The following is a 20,817-nucleotide window of genomic DNA, read 5'->3' on the forward strand; positions in this document are numbered from 1 at the left end:
AAGAAACCAGATCAACGTTGGAATGGGTAAAGGTGATTAGTAATTTTTTATGTGAGGCCATTAAACAGTATGGAGCATCATGTGTGACCATTATACAATAAAGAGCTGTCATGGTTTACTGGGTTCTCGGAGTAGGTAGTTGCAGGGTTAACTCTGATGGCCTCTTTCTGGGTCCTGGGAGGCTTTTTATAGCCTCACTGTAAGACCATTCCTTGTCGTTTATACTCTGACCCTTGGCTGAGTGTGTCTGACCCTACTGTGCTTTGTGCCTGTGCTATTGTCTGCTTGTCTGGTTCTGATCTGGTTCCGTCCCCGTTGTGAATCTTGCCTGCCATTTTTGCACCATTTATTGCCCGTCCTGGTTAACTGATCTCTTGCTACGTTCTTACTACCCTTTTGACTGCCCCTTTGTACTGCGCTGCCCTCTCTGTGTTTTGACCTTGGCTTGTGTGACTACATTATCTCTGCTTCCCCTCTAACATCCCTGGGACCTCCACTCCTTCCTGCAGGTGCCCCCCGAATCCGCAGCAACCCCGCACTGTCTCCCCTCACAGCGGCGCAAGGCTCCGCCCACCTCCTCTGACTTTCTGTCACGTGACCGCAGGTCGTGTCTGCCCTCTCCTGCGAGCGGCTAGCTGCCTCAGCACTGCTAGTACTGCTCGCATTTGCTGCTACCCGGTGCCACGGGCTTACCCCCGGCACCAGACATCCAGGTCAGCCTCCTACGCTGCCGCCGATGAGTTTCCGTCTGGCAGCGGGCCCTGACAGGAGCATTATGTTGGGCCATTATACAGTATGGAGCATCATGTTGGGCCATTATACAGTATGGAGCATCATGTGGGGCCATTATACAGTATGGAGTGTCATGTGGGGCCTCTATACAGTATGGAGCGTCATATGGGGCCATTATACAGCATGTTTGGATGTGACGGTCAGTTTTTTGAAATTTGTGTGTATTAGCCTTCTGACTGAGTACTCCGCCCCTTAGCCTCAGGCGTTTTTAATCACAGCAGGCCCCTACCCCTCCACAGAAATATAGATTTCAGTCCATGAGAGGATTCACATTAGGTTCCCATACAGATGAAGACTTTAGTCTAAGATAGGATTGACATTAGGTTAGTTCCTGGAAACGAGAATCGCCTTAAAGTGGCTTCAAGGTACACATGAATTGGCCAATTTATGAGCTAAGCATTCTCACTTTTTCATATTTCTAGTGCAGTAATGCACTAATGCTATTCAATTTTCATATTTTATATTTGCATGCTATGGCGCTACAGAGAGCTTCTTTGTTTGTTTGATTGTATATGAGTTGGTGACTTTAGGTAAGCACTAGTGATGAGCGAGTATACTAGTTGCTCGGGTTTTCCCGAGCATGCTCGGGTGATCTCCGAGTATTTTGGCCCTCTGTGTATTAAGAGTTTGACATCCCTGGCTTAAACGGTTTGTTCTCATCACGATACAGGGCGACAATTGCAAAGCGGTTGTAAAAACAAACAACTTTGCAATTTTATTTTTGATTCAAAATCCTCTCCCTTCTCAAGAACAGACCTTCACTGCAATTGGTGGCTAATATCTTAGTCTTGGAGTGCAGCACTTACAAGCTCTTTGCTATAGACTGTAAAGCGCTAATGTACAAGTTGTTTTTCTAATTTAAATCCTCAGTATTCAGGTTAAATTGCCGTGTTGGCAGTTTGCGATAAATAAATGGGTTTGGATTGGAGTTGGGGGACTCGGTCTTTAAAAGGGTCACCATCACTGACGTAAAGCAATAGGATTTTTTTGCCACAAAGCAACAGGCTTTTATGGTACAGAGCAACAGGCTGTTCAGTCTGCACAACGCTAGTATGGCCCACAGGAACAGGCTATTAGGGCACAGAGCACGAGGCTGATATGGCACAGAGAAGTGAGAACCACACTAACAGCGCACCAGGAACAGAATGGAGGTGCAACCTGTGACCCTGACTGTATACAGGTAGGGTCACATGGTGCGCCAGACAGTCACAGCTATGCCACAGTCTAAAAAGCTTTTTGATTAGCTCTGCAGCAGCCATTCAACAAGCTTTATTCAGCCACGAACCTGAATATTATGACGGACTTCCGGGAAAAAGTCAGTGTTTGGGGTCCGTGCACGGATGATAGGAGTCCGTTCCGGACCCCGAACTTTACCGTTTGGGTTCGCTCATTACTATTCATGATACGTTTTGGTGGGAGGTAAGTGACAACAGTGATGATAATTCACGTAGAGAAGTACCTTGATTTTAGCTCAGATTTTTCCTCAGTATCCATGTATGTGTAGCAGCTATATACAGTGTGTTTTTTTACATTATGTGTTTTACTGTGTTTCATGTATTATAGCTATCAGGCAGCAGAAATAAGAAAAACTGAAAGGAAGTTCAGGAAGCCAAGAAATCTTTCCATTTTTGTTCAGGAAAAGGCTGTAAATCTGGATTTGGCAAATTGTAAGTTGTGATGTACAGTCAGGTGACTAATATGTTATACTTAGAACATGATTCATTATTGTATTTGCACCTCTTTTTGTCAAGTTTTTGATGTTTTTCACCTGTTTTTAATTTGCTCCTTATTCTTTTATTTTAATTTCTTTTAAGTGCTTTTTTTTTGCCATAATGTGTGAGGGTTGGAGTTTTCAGATGTTGTCGGCTAATTTAACCAATTGCACATTTTTTTAAAAGTCACAGCTTTTTTTATGTACAGCTTTTTTTTTTTACTACAGTGCCCATCACCCTTACTGAATTTATGTACACCAGAAACGTTTTGTGCAAATTTTGAGACTCTTGACCGCGGTATTGTAGATGCTTCCTTCCAACTAACTCCCTTCTATCTCAACCCCACACTTTAACAACCCTGCTCCCACGGAACATCCCTTCACCCCAAATGAACACTCGTACACCTTTTTCTTTGGATAAATTGTCCAAATTGGCCTTTTATTAACAGACATTACAATAAGTAACTACTTTGTAAGGAGGCTCTTGGAGCTCCAAAACCTGGCTGAAACCAGTAAATAATAATGAACCATCCAGCATTACCCCCAGCCGCAACCACAGGTTTGGGGGCACCTTTGTGGCCGGAAAACCTTTTCCATAACACCGACTCTCAGGGATCCCACCCTGTAGGGCCCAAAAATCCGCCAGGCAATTAACCCAAATCCAAACATAAAGGGGAAGTTACTATCCACCTGATGTGCAACCCCCCACCACAATTTTGCCACCACCTCCAAGAACACCTCAACACCACTCGCCGAAATGACCCAATGATAACATCATCCAACATTTTTATTAATTTTACCTTACTTGAAACCCTAAATTAAAGGGCGGGAGGGTGGGACCTTTGCTCTTGGTGACTCGTGCCGATTGCTAGCCCTCACCACTTCTAAGACAGATAAACCCTGTTCACCTGTAAACATCCCTCCTTACTGTCCAACCCCTCTAAACTTTTTACCTCTCTGAGCCCCACGCTACTAACCATATTCATTTTAACCCCTGCTTGTCCTACAAACCAAGTCATGGGGCACTCTACCCATGGCATTGCTGAGGGCGATCTTTTTCTTTGAAACTTTATTTCCCTAAAAAGTCACAAAAAAGGTTAAAGACAGAAATAACAAACATTTTTACTTTTGAGCAAAATTCATGCGCCACATGTGCCAACTTGATAAATTTGTTGAAAGCCATAAGACAATAAATAAAACATGACTTAAAAAACCCCAACATAAATGATGAGCTGTTTTCTAGATGTGAAAAGTGGCACTGAGATGGGTCAATAAAGTTCCCCCATTTTTGTATTCTTTGTTTGGAGGGCTGTCTTTTTTTTTCCTATTTTTAATATGTAACCCATATATATGTAAGAAATGTATAAAATGTACCAAACCAATGGCACTGAATGAAGGCACAGAAAGAAAGCATGTACATATAGTATAGAAATGTTATATTGTGTGCCAGTTTGTTCATGTCTTCTAACAAATAAATAGGTTAGCTTTTTGCAGTAGCATATGTAACATATGCAGATTGTACGGACATACAGTATAATACGCCGTATACCAAGTACTTAGCAGTTTGCCTACGGTTTTTGGTAGATCACAACAATCTTTATTCTCTTTAGACCTCCATTCTCACCTTCCCAAAGATTTCCACATGTGTAATGAAATGAAATGTAAGATATTATTTAGGTTCTATTAACAATTTCACTTTTTTATTAACTTCACTTTTTTATTTACTTTCAACAAACATTTATTATATTTTCGTAAAAAAACCCAATAACAACATAAAGTGAAACAGTAAGATAGAATAAATGTACCAACTGCAACAAGCCAACATCAAAGTAGTGCTTGATTTAGGTTGCACAATTGCAGCTTTAAATCATTACCTATAGGTTTACGTGCAAGTTGGTCACTTACTTGTCCATTTTGACAGTCCGACCAGAGTTCTATGTGCAACGAAGGATCGTTAATACAATCGTTCTCTGTACATAGAACATCATATTATCAGCGGCACATCTGCTGAGAATTATCGTTTTTGTGTGTTTGTTTTGCTTATTCATTGGGTAATTGCCGACTTGCTTAGACAGCTAATAATCATAAATGAGGGTCTCTATAAACGCTCATTTCCAGATTACTGGTCATAAGCCATTTACTATATCAAGAGGGTCCATATTCTTAGATACAGATTTTGCTTGACTATAAAGTTACATATAAACCCTGATATATACTCTGGTTATAAAAAAGTAGCTATTGGGAAAAGAGAAAGAAAATAGGGTAAGGAATGGATGCCAGATTAATGGAGTATAAGGGCAAAAGAAAGGCAAAGAGAGAGGTAGCGATATGTCTGCAAAGATCTCATCAAGTGCTTAATCAACTTCCATCAATAAGATAACTACCGCATTTTTACATTTTTGCTAGGAATGAATACCCTTTTGAACACATTTGTTCATAGATTGAGTGGCCAGTTTGCTGGCTGTATATTCAGTTTTTGAGCATTTTTTTTCCACATCAGGCTTGTTAGCAGACATTGTTCCAGTCTAAATTAGGTGCTGTCCTATCAAAGGCTTCAAGAAACGCTTCAAGAAAAAACTCTGACAAAAATGTTTGAAAACGTTTTCTAAAGAAGCGTTTCCAAAGGCAGTATACCATGAGGAAAACTAAATGGAGCCTATACATCATGAAGGTGTTATTGAAAGGGTTTTTTTTTTCGCTTAAAACAACTTTAAATGTCACCAAATTTTTGCACAACTCAAAGTTACGCAAATATTTTGTGAATTTTGGTGGTTTTACACCAGTCCCAGCCATCATTGCCAAAGACAGCGAATCTGGGACAGGGTATAGCGAAGCCCTCCTAACTAATTCATCAAGATAGTGGTGTACATTTAACCATAAATATACTCCAGTCCCTGACTGAAGTAACATTTCTTATGGCGGCAGACTCAAGTTGTAAGGTGTGCCTAATTCCTTAAGAGGAACCTTACTACAGCGGTCCTGTTCGTTAACACTGAATTGCAAAACAGCAGTTTAATTAGTAATTATTGGTATGTGGAAACTTGGCAGCGATGGTCGGTTGTCAGCTAGTTGCATTTTTTTTATGTGGCCTAAATATAATCTTTGTTGGCCACACATCTGTCAGTGTAAGGGCTCATACTCACAGGTGAGAAATACGGACGAGTGCAATCCGATAAAAAATCGGATTGGACACAGACCAATGTTATTCCATAGGTGTCATCTCATTTGCGATTTTTTTTTCTCAGCCGAAATCGGACTGAGAAAAAAATCGCAGCATGCTGCGTATTTCGGACGAGACTCGCCAATACAAGTCAATGGGTGCGAGAAAAATCAGACAGCACTCGCACCATGCGAGTGCTGTACGATTTATACTCACCGGTGTCCTTTGAAAAGCCGAAAATTCATATCAGGGTACTGTAAAATCACACTGACAGCTCACAAAACACTAGATATATCACATGGAATACATACAGATATATATATATATATATATATATATATATATATATATACACACACATGTCAGTGACACACACACACACACATACAGTGGGGCAAAAAAGTATTTAGTCAGTCAGCAATAGTGCAAGTTCCACCACTTAAAAAGATGAGAGGCGTCTGTAATTTACATCATAGGTAGACCTCAACTATGGGAGACAAACTGAGAAAAAAAATCCAGAAAATCACATTGTCTGTTTTTTTTTCATTTTATTTGCATATTATGGTGGAAAATAAGTATTTGGTCAGAAACAAGCAATCAAGATTTCTGGCTCTCACAGACCTGTAACTTCTTCTTTAAGAGTCTCCTCTTTCCTCCACTCATTACCTGTAGTAAGGGCACCTGTTTAAACTTGTTATCAGTATAAAAAGACACCTGTGCACACCCTCAAACAGTCTGACTCCAAACTCCACTATGGTGAAGACCAAAGAGCTGTCAAAGGACACCAGAAACAAAATTGTAGCCCTGCACCAGGCTGGGAAGACTGAATCTGCAATAGCCAACCAGCTTGGAGTGAAGAAATCAACTGTGGGAGCAATAATTAGAAAATGGAAGACATACAAGACCACTGATAATCTCCCTCGATCTGGTGCTCCACGCAAAATCCCACCCCGTGAGGTCAGAATGATCACAAGAACGGTGAGCAAAAATCCCAGAACCACGCGGGGGGACCTAGTGAATGAACTGCAGAGAGCTGGGACCAATGTAACAAGGCCTACCATAAGTAACACACTACGCCACCATGGACTCGGATCCTGCAGTGCCAGACGTGTCCCACTGCTTAAGCCTGTACATGTCCGGGCCCATCTGAAGTTTGCTAGAGAGCATTTGGATGATCCAGAGGAGTTTTGGGACAATGTCCTATGGTCTGATGAAACCAAACTGGAACTGTTTGGTAGAAACACAACTTGTCGTGTTTGGAGGAAAAAGAATACTGAGTTGCATCCATCAAACACCATACCTACTGTAAAGCATGGTGGTGGAAACATCATGCTTTGGGGCTGTTTCTCTGCAAAGGGGCCAGGACGACTGATCCGGGTACATGAAAGAATGAATGGGGCCATGTATCGTGAGATTTTGAGTGCAAACCTCCTTCCATCAGCAAGGGCATTGATGATGAAACGTGGCTGGGTCTTTCAACATGACAATGATCCAAAGCACACAGCCAGGGCAACGAAGGAGTGGCTTCGTAAGAAGCATTTCAAGGTCCTGGAGTGGCCTAGCCAGTCTCCAGATCTCAACCCTATAGAAAACCTTTGGAGGGAGTTGAAAGTCCGTGTTGCCAAGCGAAAAGCCAAAAACATCACTGCTCTAGAGGAGATCTGCATGGAGGAATGGGCCAACATACCAACAACAGTGTGTGGCAACCTTGTGAAGACTTACAGAAAACGTTTGACCTCTGTCATTGCCAACAAAGGATATATCACAAAGTATTGAGATGAAATTTTGTTTCTGACCAAATACTTATTTTCCACCATAATATGCAAATAAAATGAAAAAAAAACAGACAATGTGATTTTCTGGATTTTTTTTTCTCAGTTTGTCTCCCATAGTTGAGGTCTACCTATGATGTAAATTACAGACGCCTCTCATCTTTTTAAGTGGTGGAACTTGCACTATTGCTGACTGACTAAATACTTTTTTGCCCCACTGTATATACCGTATTTTTCACTTTGTAAGATGCACTTTTTTCCCCAAAATTTTGGGGGAAAATGGGGGTGCATCTTACAAAGTGTACATGCCTTACCATAGGCCGCGATCAGGGGGCGTCCAGGTGTCCGTCGGTTGCTGGCCGGTGCTGCGTGTGTGTCCGGCGCTGCCCGGGGCTCTGCCGACATTGTGCGCCAAGCCAGTGCCCCAACGTACGTTTCGCCGGATGTGGCTTTCTCAAGGAGTGGAGGAAAGCCACATCCGGCGAAACGTACGTTGGAGTTGGAGAGTCACTGGGCATCTTATTACTGGTATATGTAATCTTGTTTACATATTATGCACTTTAATTTATATTTATCTGTCCACTGGTTTTGCACTTTGTTTTGCCTTATGAGGATTATATGCCATCAAACTGTATGAATTTTTTGCCCTATGTCCACTATGTAATGCCAAATGTTATGGTATAATATATGTCTATTGTTGCTGGTTCTTTCCTTTTTTCTTTGTTTTTTAACAAGAGAATTTAATAAAGTATTTTAATATTTCCATTCATTTGTATTTGTATTTGGGGTTATTAATTTATTTGAGAAGGTGTCACAAGTTGTATTATGAATATCCCCTCATGAATTAGATTATCGGGTGGGTGATCTCACTAAGTTGTTGGTATAAAGTTTATAATATTGATGAATCAGTCCCCATAGGTACTGGCCTGTGTAAAAGTGCCAGTTGACTTGTTACAGAGTCAGTCGGTTCTCATCATGGACCGACATCGCCTGCAGCTTTACATTGCATTGTATATTGTTTGTTTTATTACAGAAATTGTTATTCTGATCAGACTGGAGGAACATCCCCATGACCCCGGTAGCTGTGATGCTCCAGCAGTGTCAGTCATATAGCCATGTCACCATTAGAATGACATTACATGCCTGGCCTGTATTATGTCACCTGCTATAGATATTGTGCAGGGAAATGTATAGTGCAAGGGTTATCCTACATAGCAAAGGTCGCCTTACTTTAATTGCCAGTAAGTTCCTTGATAAAGGGCAGTTTGTTGAAAAGGGCCGTGGTCAAACATCTGGTCAATAAATAACATCGATTGTTGAGCAAAACCTTACAGATCATGGAATTTATTCAGATATTGTAGCCTATACCTGGAGCAAAGGTGAGTCGGCAAAAAGGCTTTAGGGTGCATTCACACGTCTGTTTTTTGCTTTTTGTATTTTTTTTACTGATTTTTCCCAGCAGAAATTGTATAACTCTCCAATAAAGAGTTGTGGTTTTTGGAGAGTTTATGCTAAAAAGTAGAAGAAATAATATGTGTGAACATACTCTTAGCACGCCCTCAGCTTACCAATTAGATTAGCTAAATTAAAAAAAAAGGGACTAAGCCCCCTGCTGAGTCACAAGTTTTGTAACGCAACAGCGATCTCACCAGCGAGATCGCTGTGTGTGACACTTACCAGCGACCGGCCCCCCTGCCGGGTATCGCTGATCAACCTGGAATGGCCAGGACATTTTTTTGATCGCTGGTCTCCCGCTGGCCAGCACGCATCGCTGCGTATGGCAGGCGGGAGATCAGCGAGCTGGAGCTGGTAACCAAGGTTACCATCGGATTTCTAAGCGCCGCGTGGTACTTAGAAACCTGATGTGTACCTTAGTTACCAGCATGCTGGTGCAGGGAGCTGATAACCAAGGTATACATCGGGTTTCTAAGCGCCGCCCGGGAAGAGCCGCTGAGCTCAGTTATTGGCTGCAGTGCAATCAAAGTGATGTCAGCGCTGCAGACAATAATGGACATAAAGAGCAGCAGCAGAGACTTAGCGCTGGACCCAGGGAGGGTGAGTAAAGCCTGGTCAGTTCGTTTTTTACAGCAAACTGCAGCTGGGAACAGGGATTTTCCAAAACCAGAAAACAACTTTAAAGGGGCTGTCCAATCAGAGCAATGTTGCCAATTATTCATATACATTTGGGCTCCATTTCAACCTTTGCATCTTTTTCTTTGAATTTTTTTGTATTAAAGCCTTCAAAATATTACAAGGCGGTTGATGAATTTTGTGCAAAATCAAACATGCTCTTTTTCTTGTTACTTTTTTACATCTTTTTTCAGCAACAGGATCCTTTAAAATGTCACACATTAGTCTGACATTTAACAAAAGTAAAAAAATTAGACGAAACTTTGCACTACACATGGGTACAATTAGACAAAAATTATGAGACATTTCGAAAAAGTGTGAAAACCAAGTGAAGGTACCGTAACTTAAAAAGGTTCAAATTAAAAAATAAGGCACAAACATAATAGTTTGTATTAGACTCTTTTATTCCAGAAAAAAGGTGCCAATCTATGAAGAATCAGGGCGTTAGTGTTGGTCGCATCTCTGGCCATCCATAGTCAGTCGCTTAGGTGTTATTTTCCACGTTCTGTAATATAGCGCCACGACAGGAGTGTCTCTTATTTAGATGTAGATAGATCTCTGAAGCTTGTCCTGTGGAGTGTTTCCATGTTGAAAAGATATTTGATCCCTTTGGATAAGGTTTATGCCATAATGGAGATGATAGAAGTTTTTTTTCATGACACTACTTGGACAATTGGCAGTGGGATCCCTTCCTCAGACAGAATGGAGGCCATTTAGCCATCTACATATTAAATGATGACAATTTATCTTGACTATCGCCATGTAATTCTACCTACCGTATACATAAATGTAATTGTAGTTTGTCTCTTTTGTTCTGGTCTAGGTGATGGGACACAAGACTTTCTGACTTCTGAGTTGTTGGTGTCTTCACATTCTGGTTTGTATAAGTACAGATCAAAGAGCCCGGTAAACAACAGGACTGACTTGTATGAAGGTAGATTGTGCATGAGATATAGGAAAAAAATCATATTTACTTCTAAAAACAATTTTGAAATTTGAATTTTTTGAAGAACTTTCATTCTTTCAGCATTGTCGTCATCATCATCGTCATCATGTAAGAAATCTAGCAATAGAAGACTGCCTCCTGTGGACAGACTTAGTAAATTACTGCATCCTGAAACAACTGTGAAGGGTAATTTTTTTGCATGTTCAGAATTGTGGCATAATAAAGTTCTTACTTCTGGTAATTTTATTTTATTTTTATTTACTTTGTATAAAATCTGTATGTACATGTATTTGTACCCAGAATATCCTAAACAGAAGTCATTGTGGCCTTCTACATTTCCACTTTGTGTACGGAATCAGAGTGGACTCTCCAATAGACTGCATCACATCAGCAGCAACATCAGCCACTACATGACATCCGACAAGTGAGTTTTCTCCATAGATCTTTAGATAATCTAAATGTTCAGTTGTGAAATTAATAAAACCTGCCATATTTATACATGTATTGTTTTATATTTCTCTTACTGCCAGCATAGTATTTTACTTAAAGCAAACCTGTCAGCAGGATTTTGCTAAGTAAACTACAGAGATTGTCAGGTTAGCAGTGTTAAACTGATTAAAATGATACTTGGAGTGAAGAAATCCGTCTTGTGGTTCTTGTGTAATCAGTGTTAGAATTTTTCAGTTAATGAGATGCCAGTGTTCCAGGGCGGGACGGTAGGGCAGAGTCTTATCTTCCTGCTCTAAAGGCCCCTTTACATTTAGAGATGCACCAGCGATCCCGACCGGCGATATGACCCGGTCAGGATCGCTGGTGCATCGCTAAATGATCGCTAGTGTAGTGAGCTTCCACACAGGAAGATCTCACAGTGGTTTCAGCAGCGATACAGCAGACGATACTTACCTTTCAGACGCGGCCATCCTGACGTCCTCCGTCCGCGTCCACGCGTCGCTCGTCGCCGCCAGCAGGAAGCCCAGCAGGAAGCGCCCGACGAGAAATGGAGCTGCGCGATCAGCGATGGACAGCGGGGGAGCCGGTCGGAGGTATCACACATAGCGATATCGCTGCTGCGTCACCAAATCTGTGATGCTTTAGCGATATTGTTAGCGATATCGCTATGTGTAAAACCCCCTTAACCCCTTCACCCCCAAGGGTGGTTTGCACGTTCATGACCGGGCCAATTTTTACAATTCTGACCACTGTCCCTTTATGAGGTCATAACTCTGGAACGCTTCCATGGATCCCAGTGATTCTGCCATTGTTTTCTCATGACATATTGAACTTCATGTTAGTGGTAAAATTTAATTCAAATAACTTGCGTTTATTTGTGAAAAAAACGGAAATTTGGCAAAAATTTTGAAAATTTTGCAATTTTCCAACTTTGAATTTAACAGGAGAAACAAGGGTAACAGGAGAAATTGGACTACAAAAGTTATTGTGCAATTTGTCCTGAGTACGCTGATACCTGATTTGTGGGGGGGAACGACTGTTTCGGCACATGGCAGAGCTCAGAATGGAAGAAGCGCCGTTTGACTTTTTCAATGCAAAATTGGCTGGAATTCAGATCGGACGCCATGTCACGTTAGGGTAACAGGACCCTAAAAGTTATTGTGCAATTTGTCCTGAGTATGCTGATACCCCACATGTGGGGGTAAACCACTATTTGGGCGCATGGCAGAGCTCGGAAGGGAAGCAGCGCCATTTGACGTTTTTGGCTGGAATTGAGATCGGACATCATGTCGCGATTGGAAAACCCCTGATGTACCAAAACAGTGGAACCCCCCCACAAATGACACCATTTTGGAAACTAGACCCCCCAAGGAACTTATGTAGATGTGTGGTGAGAACTTTGAACCCCCAAGGGCTTCACAGAAGTTTATAACATAAAGCCGTACAATTAAAAAATCATATTTTTTCCACAAAAATGATCTTTTCACCCTCAATTCTTATTTTTCCAAGGGTAACAGCACCCTAAAAGTTATTGTGCAATTTGTCCTGAGTACGCTGATACCCCACATGTGGGGGTAAACCACTATTTGGGCGCATGGTAGAGGTCAGAAGGGAAGCAGCGCCATTTGACGTTTTTGGCTGGAATTCAGATCGGACACCATGTCGCGATTGGAAAACCCCTGATGTACCTAAACAGTGGAAACCCCCCACAAATGACACCATTTTGGAAACTAGACCCTCTAAGGAACTTATCTAGATGTGTGGTGAGAACTTTGAACCCCCAAGGGCTTCACAGAAGTTTATAACATAGAGCCGTACAATTAAAAAATCATATTTTTTCCACAAAAATGATCTTTTCACCCTCAATTCTTATTTTTCCAAGGGTAACAGCACCCTAAAAGTTATTGTGCAATTTGTCCTGAGTACGCTGATACCCCACATGTGGGGGTAAACCACTATTTGGGCGCATGGCAGAGCTCGGAAGGGAAGCAGCGCCATTTGACGTTTATGGCTGGAATTGAGATCGGACACCATGTCACGATTGGAAAACCCCTGATGTACCTAAACAGTGGAACCCCCCCACAAATGACACCATTTTGTAAACTAGACCCCCCAAGGAACTTATCTAGATGTGTGGTGAGCACTTTGAACCCCCCAGTGCTTCACAGAAGTTTATAACGCCCGGGCGTGAAAATAAAAAAATCGTATTTTTTCCACAAACATGATCTTTTAGTCACCATTTTTTTTATTTTCCCAAGGGTAACAGGAGAAATTGGACCCCAAAAGTTGTTGTCCAATTTGTCCTGAGTATGCTGATACCCCATATGTGGGAGAAAACTACTGTATGGGCACACGTTGGGGCTCGGAAGGGAAGTAGTGACGTTTTGGAATGCAGACATTGATGGAATGGTCTGCGGGTGTCATGTTGCCTTTGGAGAGCCCCTAATGTACCTAAACAGTGGAAACCCCCCACAAATGACCCCATTTTGAAAACTAGACCCCCTAAGGAACTTATCTAGATGTGAGGTGAGCACTTTGAACCCCCAAGGGCTTCACAGAAGTTTATAATGCCAGGGCATGAAAATAAAAAAAATCGTATTTTTTCCACAAACATGATCAATTAGTCCCCAATTTTTTCATTTTCCCAAGGGTAACAGGAGAAATTGGACCCCAAAAGTTGTTGTCCAATTTGTCATGAGTACGCTGACACCCCATATGTGGGAGAAAACTACTGTATGGACACACGTCGGGGCTCGGAAAGGAAGCAGTGCCATTTTGGAATGCAGACTTTGATGGAATGGTCTGCGGGTGTCATGTGCGTTTGGAGAGCCCCTGATGTACCTAAACTATTGAAACTCCCCACAAGTGACCCCATTTTGGACACTAGACCCCCCCACGGAACTTATCTAGATGTGTGGTGAGCACTTTGAACCCCCAAGTGCTTCACAGAAGTTTATAACGCTCGGATGTGAAAATAAAAAAATCATTTTTTTCCACAAAAATGATATTTTTGCCCCCAATTTTTTATTTTCCTAAGGGTAACAGGAGAAATTGGACCCCAAAAATTGTTTTGCAATTTGTCCTGAGTAGGCTGATACCCTACATGTGGGGATAAAACACTGTTTGGGCGCATGGCAGAGCTTGGAAGGGAAGGAGCACCATATGACTTTTTCAACTCAGAATTGGCTGGAATTGAGATCAGACGCAATGTTGCATTTGGAGAGCTCCTGATGTGCCCAAACAGTGGAAACCCCCAATTCTAACTCCAACCCGAACCCCAACACACCCCTAACCCTAATCTCAGCCCTAACCCTAGCCCTAACCCAAGCCCTAACCCTAGCCCTAGCCCTAGCCCTAATGGAAAAATGGAAATAAATACATTTTTATAATTTTATTATTTTTCCCTAACTAAGGGGGTGATAACGGGGGGTTTGATTTACTATTTATGGCGGTTTTTATTTTTGGCAGCTGTCGCACGCTAAAAGACGCTTTTTATTGTAAAAATAGTTTTTGCATCACCACATATTGAGAGCTATAATTTTTCCGTATTTTGACCCACCGAGTCATGTGAGGTCTTATTTTTTGCGGGACGAGTTGATGTTTTTATTGGTACCATTTTCGGGCACGTGACATTTTTTGATCGCTTTTTATTCCGATTTTTGGGACACAGAATGAACAAAAACCAGCTTTTCATGAATTTCTTTTGGGGAAGTGCGTTTACACCGTTCCGCGTGCGGTAAAATTGATAAAGCGGTTTTATTCTTCGGGTCAGTACGGTTACAGCAATACCTCATTTAGGTCTTTTTTTATGTTTTGTCGGTTTTATGCAATGAAAACTATTTTATATAAAAAATAATTATTTTTGCATCGCTTTATTCTGCGAGCTATAACTTTTTTATTTTTTCACTGATGATGCTGTGTGGCAGCTCGTTTTTTGCGGGACAAGATGACGTTTTCAGCGATACCATGGATATTTATATGCGTCTTTTTGATCGCGCGTTAGTACACTTTTTGTTTGGCGGTATGATAATAAATCATTATTTTTTGCTTCGTTTTTTATTTTTTAAGGGGTTCGCTAAAGGGGTTAACTAATGGGACTGTTTTATAAGGCGGGTCGTTACGGACGCGGCGATACCTAATATGTGTACTTTTATTGTTTTGGTTTTTTTTTTATTTTCAAAAAATGAATTTATTGGGGAATATTTTTTTTTTTTTTTACTAATTTATTTGGCGATTTTTTTTAAATTATTTTTACACTTTTTTTTTATTTTTTTTTTACTTTATTACATAGTCCCAGGTGGGACATCACTGACCTGTGACAGATCGCTGATCTGTCACATCACAGATCACTGTGACAGATCAGCAATCTGTCACAGGCAGTACCGAAGGCTTCCTCATGCCTGCGCTTTGCAGGCACTGAGGAAGCCAGTTTCCTGCAGGCCCCCGAAGGCCCCCGTCGCCATCTTAGATCCGGGGGCCTGTAGGGAAAGAGCCCCCCGCAGCAGCGCTGCACATTGCGCTGCCGTGGGGGGCTCAGGGAAGCACGGAGGGAGCCCCCTCCCTGCCGATGCTTCCCTTTAACTCCCGGTACACCGCGATCGTGTTTGATCGCGGTGTGCAAGGGGTTAACGTGTCGGGGCGGTCCGTGACCGCCCCTGACACATTGTGCTGGGTGTCAGCTGTGATAATCAGCTGACACCCGGCCGCGATCAGCGGCGCTCACCACGTGGGCGCCGCTGATCGTGGTAGACGTACTATCCCGTCCATGGGCATAGGGGCCCGGGTCCCATGGACGGGATAGTACGTCGGATGTCAGGAAGGGGTTAAGCCAGATAAACCAAGCAAAGACCTTCGCACAGGCCCCAAAACACAAACATTTTCCTCATCATAGAGACTTTTCTCTGATATCTCTGGCTTAAAACAGGAAGATAAGACTCTGCCTAGTCACGCCCCAAAGCGCAGGCATCTTATTAACTGAAAAATTCCAACACTGATTACCCAAGAACCACATGATGGATTTTTTCACCTCAGGTATCATTTTAATCAGTATAATAGCAGCAACCTGACAGTGCCTGTAGTTTACTTAGCAAAATCCTGCTGACAGGTTCGCTTTAAAGATGTGGACTGATCTTCTTTAATCAGGAGCACACGGCTCCCTCTATCCTTCTGGCTTCCTATTTGCTGAGAATGCGGTGCCCTCCTGAAGGTTGACATTTCTGACCAGCATCGTCACGTTGCTAGTCTGAATTGTACACATTTAGATGCTGCTATAATATGCAGCATTCCTCGGCAACATTAAAGGAGCACAGGGACAATGAGACAACCCCTTTTAATCCATTAAGCATCATTTTTGTAATGCTAATAGCAAGGCTACATGCAACTTTGATCACATTACATTATATAGTGTTGGTGGTCCAGTAGGATTCATCTAAAATCATATTTCATTCTTTTCAGACCCAGTGTGAAATCTGTTTTCCATCACTCCCAGATGACAAACGCCACTATATCCACAGTACAAAGAAAAAGATGGAGGAATGTAACACCAAATAATCTAGATTACATAGATAGCAAGGTAAAAGTTTCTTTTCTGGCCATATAATGTGACATCTAACTAAGGAAACGGTTTGCAGTAGTTTCTGCACAGATCACATTCTACATTATATGTAATAGGCATTGCCTGCCTTTAAATACATGGGATATGGAAAGTTTACAGACCCATGTTAAAATGCCAGGTTGTTATGTAGAAGAATCATTTCAGACCTTTTTCCATCTATAATGTCAGCTATAATCTGTACAAATTCATTGAAGATCTAAAATATTATGGTTGCATAAATATGAATACTCTTGATCTAGGATTGTTGAAGTTTGATTAAATTTCTGACAGCATTCAGTCTTTTTTGGGTAGGTGTCTATCAGCATGGCACATCTAGAATTTCCAATCTTTGCCCAATCTTCCTTACAATAGCACTCCACATCTGTCAGACCGTGATGACATCGCCTGTGTACAGCGCCCTCTTCAGGTCACCCGCAGATTTTCAATTAGATTCAAGTCTGGACCATTCAAAAATTTTAATCATCTTCTAGTGTAGACACTCTTTTGTTGATTTGGAGGTATGCTTAGAGTTGTTGTCGTGCTGAAAGGTGAAATTCCTCTTCATCTTAAATTTTTTAGCAGAGGCCTGAAGCTTTTGTTACAAAATTAACTGATATTTGGAACTGTTCATAATTCCTTCCACTTTAACTAAAGCCCCAGTTTCAGCTGCTGAAAATCAGGCTCAAAGGATAAAGTTGCCTCCAACATGTTTCACTGATGGTATGTTGTTCTTTTGGTGATTCGCAGTGTTGGCTTTGTGCAAAACATACCTTCTGGAATTACGGCCAAATGTTCAATCTTGGTCTCATCAAAGCGATAACACTTTTTCTTGCGTGATGTGATAGACTATATGTAGGTTTTGACAAAAATATAGCCAGGCTTGGAAGCTTTTCTTTTTACGAAAAGGTTTCCATCTTGCCACCATACCCCACAGGCCAGACATATGAAGCATACCAGACATTGTTGCCACATGCAGTAGTGCCAAATTTAAGCCACTGCTTGATGTCCAGTTTCACAGTCTTCAATGGTATAACTAAATCTGTGGAAATTTTTTGTACCTTTCATCAATGAGATCCCTTTGCTGTGTTGCAAACGGTTTACAGATCATGGCTTTTGCTGTAAAATGCAACTAAGCAAATGCATTGAAAATCCTACTAGGACAGCTGAACTTTATGGGGTAAATAATAATCGCTGTAGATGATAGAAGCTGTGTACTAATTACTATTTAACAAGAGTTTACAATGTGATTGGCTAATTCTGAATACACTTTCCAAATTATAAGAGGGTAACTGCATTATTTTAGCTTTATTTCTCATTTCAAATTATTTTAGTTTATTTCTCAATGGATTTGTACAGATTATGGGTAACATAAAAGGTGAACAAAGTTCTGGAATGATTCTTCTTGGTATGTTTTTTTTTTTTTTTTTTTAACATGGCTGAAACCTAGCATTTTAACAGGGTGTGTAAACTTTTCATATCCACTGTAGATCTTTTTTTGACCCGATGAGGCTGGTGTACTTATTTGTGAGATGATTAATGTCAGAATGCCCCTTATTCACTAGTAGCTGACAGGCAGATGCGGAGGGTACGTGGAGACTTAATACGCTTGGACTCATGAGCAATTTAATTCCATAGCTGAATATATAGAATACTAATTTTAACCCCTACACAACAATCACTGTGTATATTCACGGCGCATGTTGTGTCTCCCACTTTGTTGTGATCTCCGGTGCTGAGCTCGCATCTTTTCAGGCACATAGCTGATTTCAACAGCTGAGCTGACATGTGCCCCTAATAGCTGCTGGTGGAATCACGATCCACCCGCCGCTAGTAACATGTTAAGTGCCGCTGTCTGACAGTTTAACACGCACGCTCCGGATGCACATCACAAACCCTGGCCATCGGCGACCATGTCACATAACCACGGATCGCTAATGGTTTGGCATGACAACCCAGAGTCTGCAGGAGACCTCTGTGGTTGTTATAGCCGTTCTGCTATAAGCACCACCCAGTGGTCAGCGCTCATAGCAAGTGAGCATTTCTGCTACATAGAGCAGGGTTGCAGCACTGCTGTGTGTAGCACAAGCGATCGGATGATTGCAGCTTCTAGTCTCCTAAGGGTATGTGCACATGCTGCGGATTCTGCTGCGGATCTGCAGCGGATTTGGCCTCTGCGGATCCGCAGCAGTTCCACAGACAGTGTACAGTACAATGTAAGTCCATGGGATTTACAATCCGCAGTGCACATGCTGCGTTTTTTTCACTGCGGAAAAGCTGCGGTTTTAAATCCGCAGAAAGAATTGACAAAAGTAAAAAAAAAAAAAAAAAAAATTATAAAAGTTAAAATCACCCCCCTTTAGACCCATTCAAAATAAAGCAATAACAAAAAAGAAATACACATATTTGGTATCGCCACGTTCAGAATTGCTATCAAAATATAAAAATAATTAATCTGATTGGTAGATGGCGTGTAACTAGAAAATAAATTCAAAACATTTTTTTGGTCATCAGAACATTGCAATAAATGCAATAATGGGGATCAAAAGATCGTAGCTATCCCAAAATGATATTGATAAAAACATCAGCTCGGCACACAAAAAATAAGCCCTCACCCAGCCCAAGATCCAGGATAATGGAGACGCTATGGGTCTCTGAAAATTGCGCCTTTTTTGTTTTTTTTCACCACTTAGATAAAAAAGAACCTAGACGTGTTTGGTATCTATGGACTTGTGATGGCCTGGGGAATCATAATGGAAGGTCAGTTTTAGAATTTGGTGAACACGATAAAAAAAATAACACAAGAAACAATTGTGGAATTGCATTTTTTTTTTTGCAATTTCACCTCACTTGGAATTTTTCCCATTTTCCAGTACATGATATGGTAAAATGATAAGGATATATTGATGGGAAAATAAAAAAAAGTTATTGCTCTGGGAAGAAGGGGAGCAAAGAACAGAAATGCAAAAATGGAAAATGGCCTGGGGTGAAGGGGTTAATAAAGACAGAGTTATTGATTTTCAAAGTTAGCACCTCAGCCTCATCAGGTCTCAGCAATCCATTCGGTATGCATGCACTTGAATTGTGAAATCTGGTGACAGCAGTTCTGGGAACACCTTTCATGATGTAATGTATGAAGAGCTGGAGGGCACCACACAATACTGAGGGGTACACCTGAAGTCTGTATCAACACAATGTAGAAATAGAAAAAGAAAAAAGCTACAGACCACAACAAGGATCACCAAAATATAAAAACATATTTTATTGGATACAAAAGAACAACACCATAGAAAAACACTTAAAAGTCATGAAATGACATGCAAGAAAAACTTAATCGCCCATAATAAGTCTACAGTCCCCCAAGGTGATCAATAAGCCAACATGTTGGATAGACACTGTGTTATCAAAACATAATACCTGTGTGCAATACAAGATGGATATGGCTAGCACATAAACTAATGACAACCAGGGGGGGCGTGGCTATGTAGCGCTGCGAAGAGGACGTGCTTCTAAGAGCTCCTGCCATCCTGAAAAATACTCGGTCAGCAGACCCTCACCGCTGCTGATATTTGTCTGCCCTCTGGCCCCTCGAGACTTGGGGACACTCCTGGACCCCCCGTGGGAGTGCGGGGCTGGATTTTTAAGAACCCGCGGCTGTGAGGATCCGAATGGCCGGCGAGGCCTGCATGGGGCGGCGGCCCTATTGGAGGCGTGCGCTCAGCCTGTAAGAGACGCGGCGCAGGGCTCCCCTGCTGCAGCGCTGGAGGAGCAGCAGGAAGGTGAGAACACATTCTGACTGATAGAGGCGAGGAGGCGGTGTGTGCCCTGGAAAATTGGGCCCCGCGCTCCCCCCTCTGCTATATAGCCTGCCCTGCCGACATCATCATTGCAGGGACCTGGATCCCTTTCTGTCCGGTGTCCCTGAGGGGTCCTGGGGTTTCTCCCTGGGCTATAGTGGCCCTTAACTGCCGCCTGGATCTGGACACTGCCTCCCTGAGTAACGCTGCGGGTCTGCACTGCTCCTGAGACCATGCAGCCACCATTTGACCAATATACCCATCTGTAGCCTTGACTCGGGGCTCTGAGTGCACTGTTTCTGCTACCCAGTTGTGCCCCATCGTGCTGAAATGAGTCGTTCTAAGGGGTCTGGAACAGCAGCCGAAAGGCTGAAGCAGTACGCCAGATTGGACCACGCTGAGGGCTCAAGACCCAATAAAAATAATCCCTCACAAGCTCAGCGTAAGGACCGGCCATCTGAGGGTGGGG

At 42.0% G+C, this 20,817-nt stretch overlaps 1 protein-coding gene across 1 annotated transcript in view; it reads left to right on the plus strand.

Moving 5' to 3' along the window:
* The window catches only part of LOC141096363 (uncharacterized), a 60,743-nt gene that overhangs the window by 33,543 nt on the left and 6,383 nt on the right, over positions 1–20,817 (plus strand). The window contains exons 4-8 of the mRNA XM_073582918.1: positions 2,356–2,459; positions 10,389–10,499; positions 10,593–10,697; positions 10,812–10,935; positions 16,416–16,533. Of these exons, the coding sequence (XP_073439019.1) occupies positions 2,356–2,459; positions 10,389–10,499; positions 10,593–10,697; positions 10,812–10,935; positions 16,416–16,533 (562 nt within the window). The remainder of the gene's footprint in view (positions 1–2,355; positions 2,460–10,388; positions 10,500–10,592; positions 10,698–10,811; positions 10,936–16,415; positions 16,534–20,817) is intronic.

The sequence above is a fragment of the Dendrobates tinctorius genome, unplaced genomic scaffold (assembly GCF_039654945.1).
Source record: "Dendrobates tinctorius isolate UK_male_01 unplaced genomic scaffold, ASM3965494v1 ptg000074l, whole genome shotgun sequence".
NCBI classification, from domain to species: domain Eukaryota; kingdom Metazoa; phylum Chordata; class Amphibia; order Anura; family Dendrobatidae; genus Dendrobates; species Dendrobates tinctorius.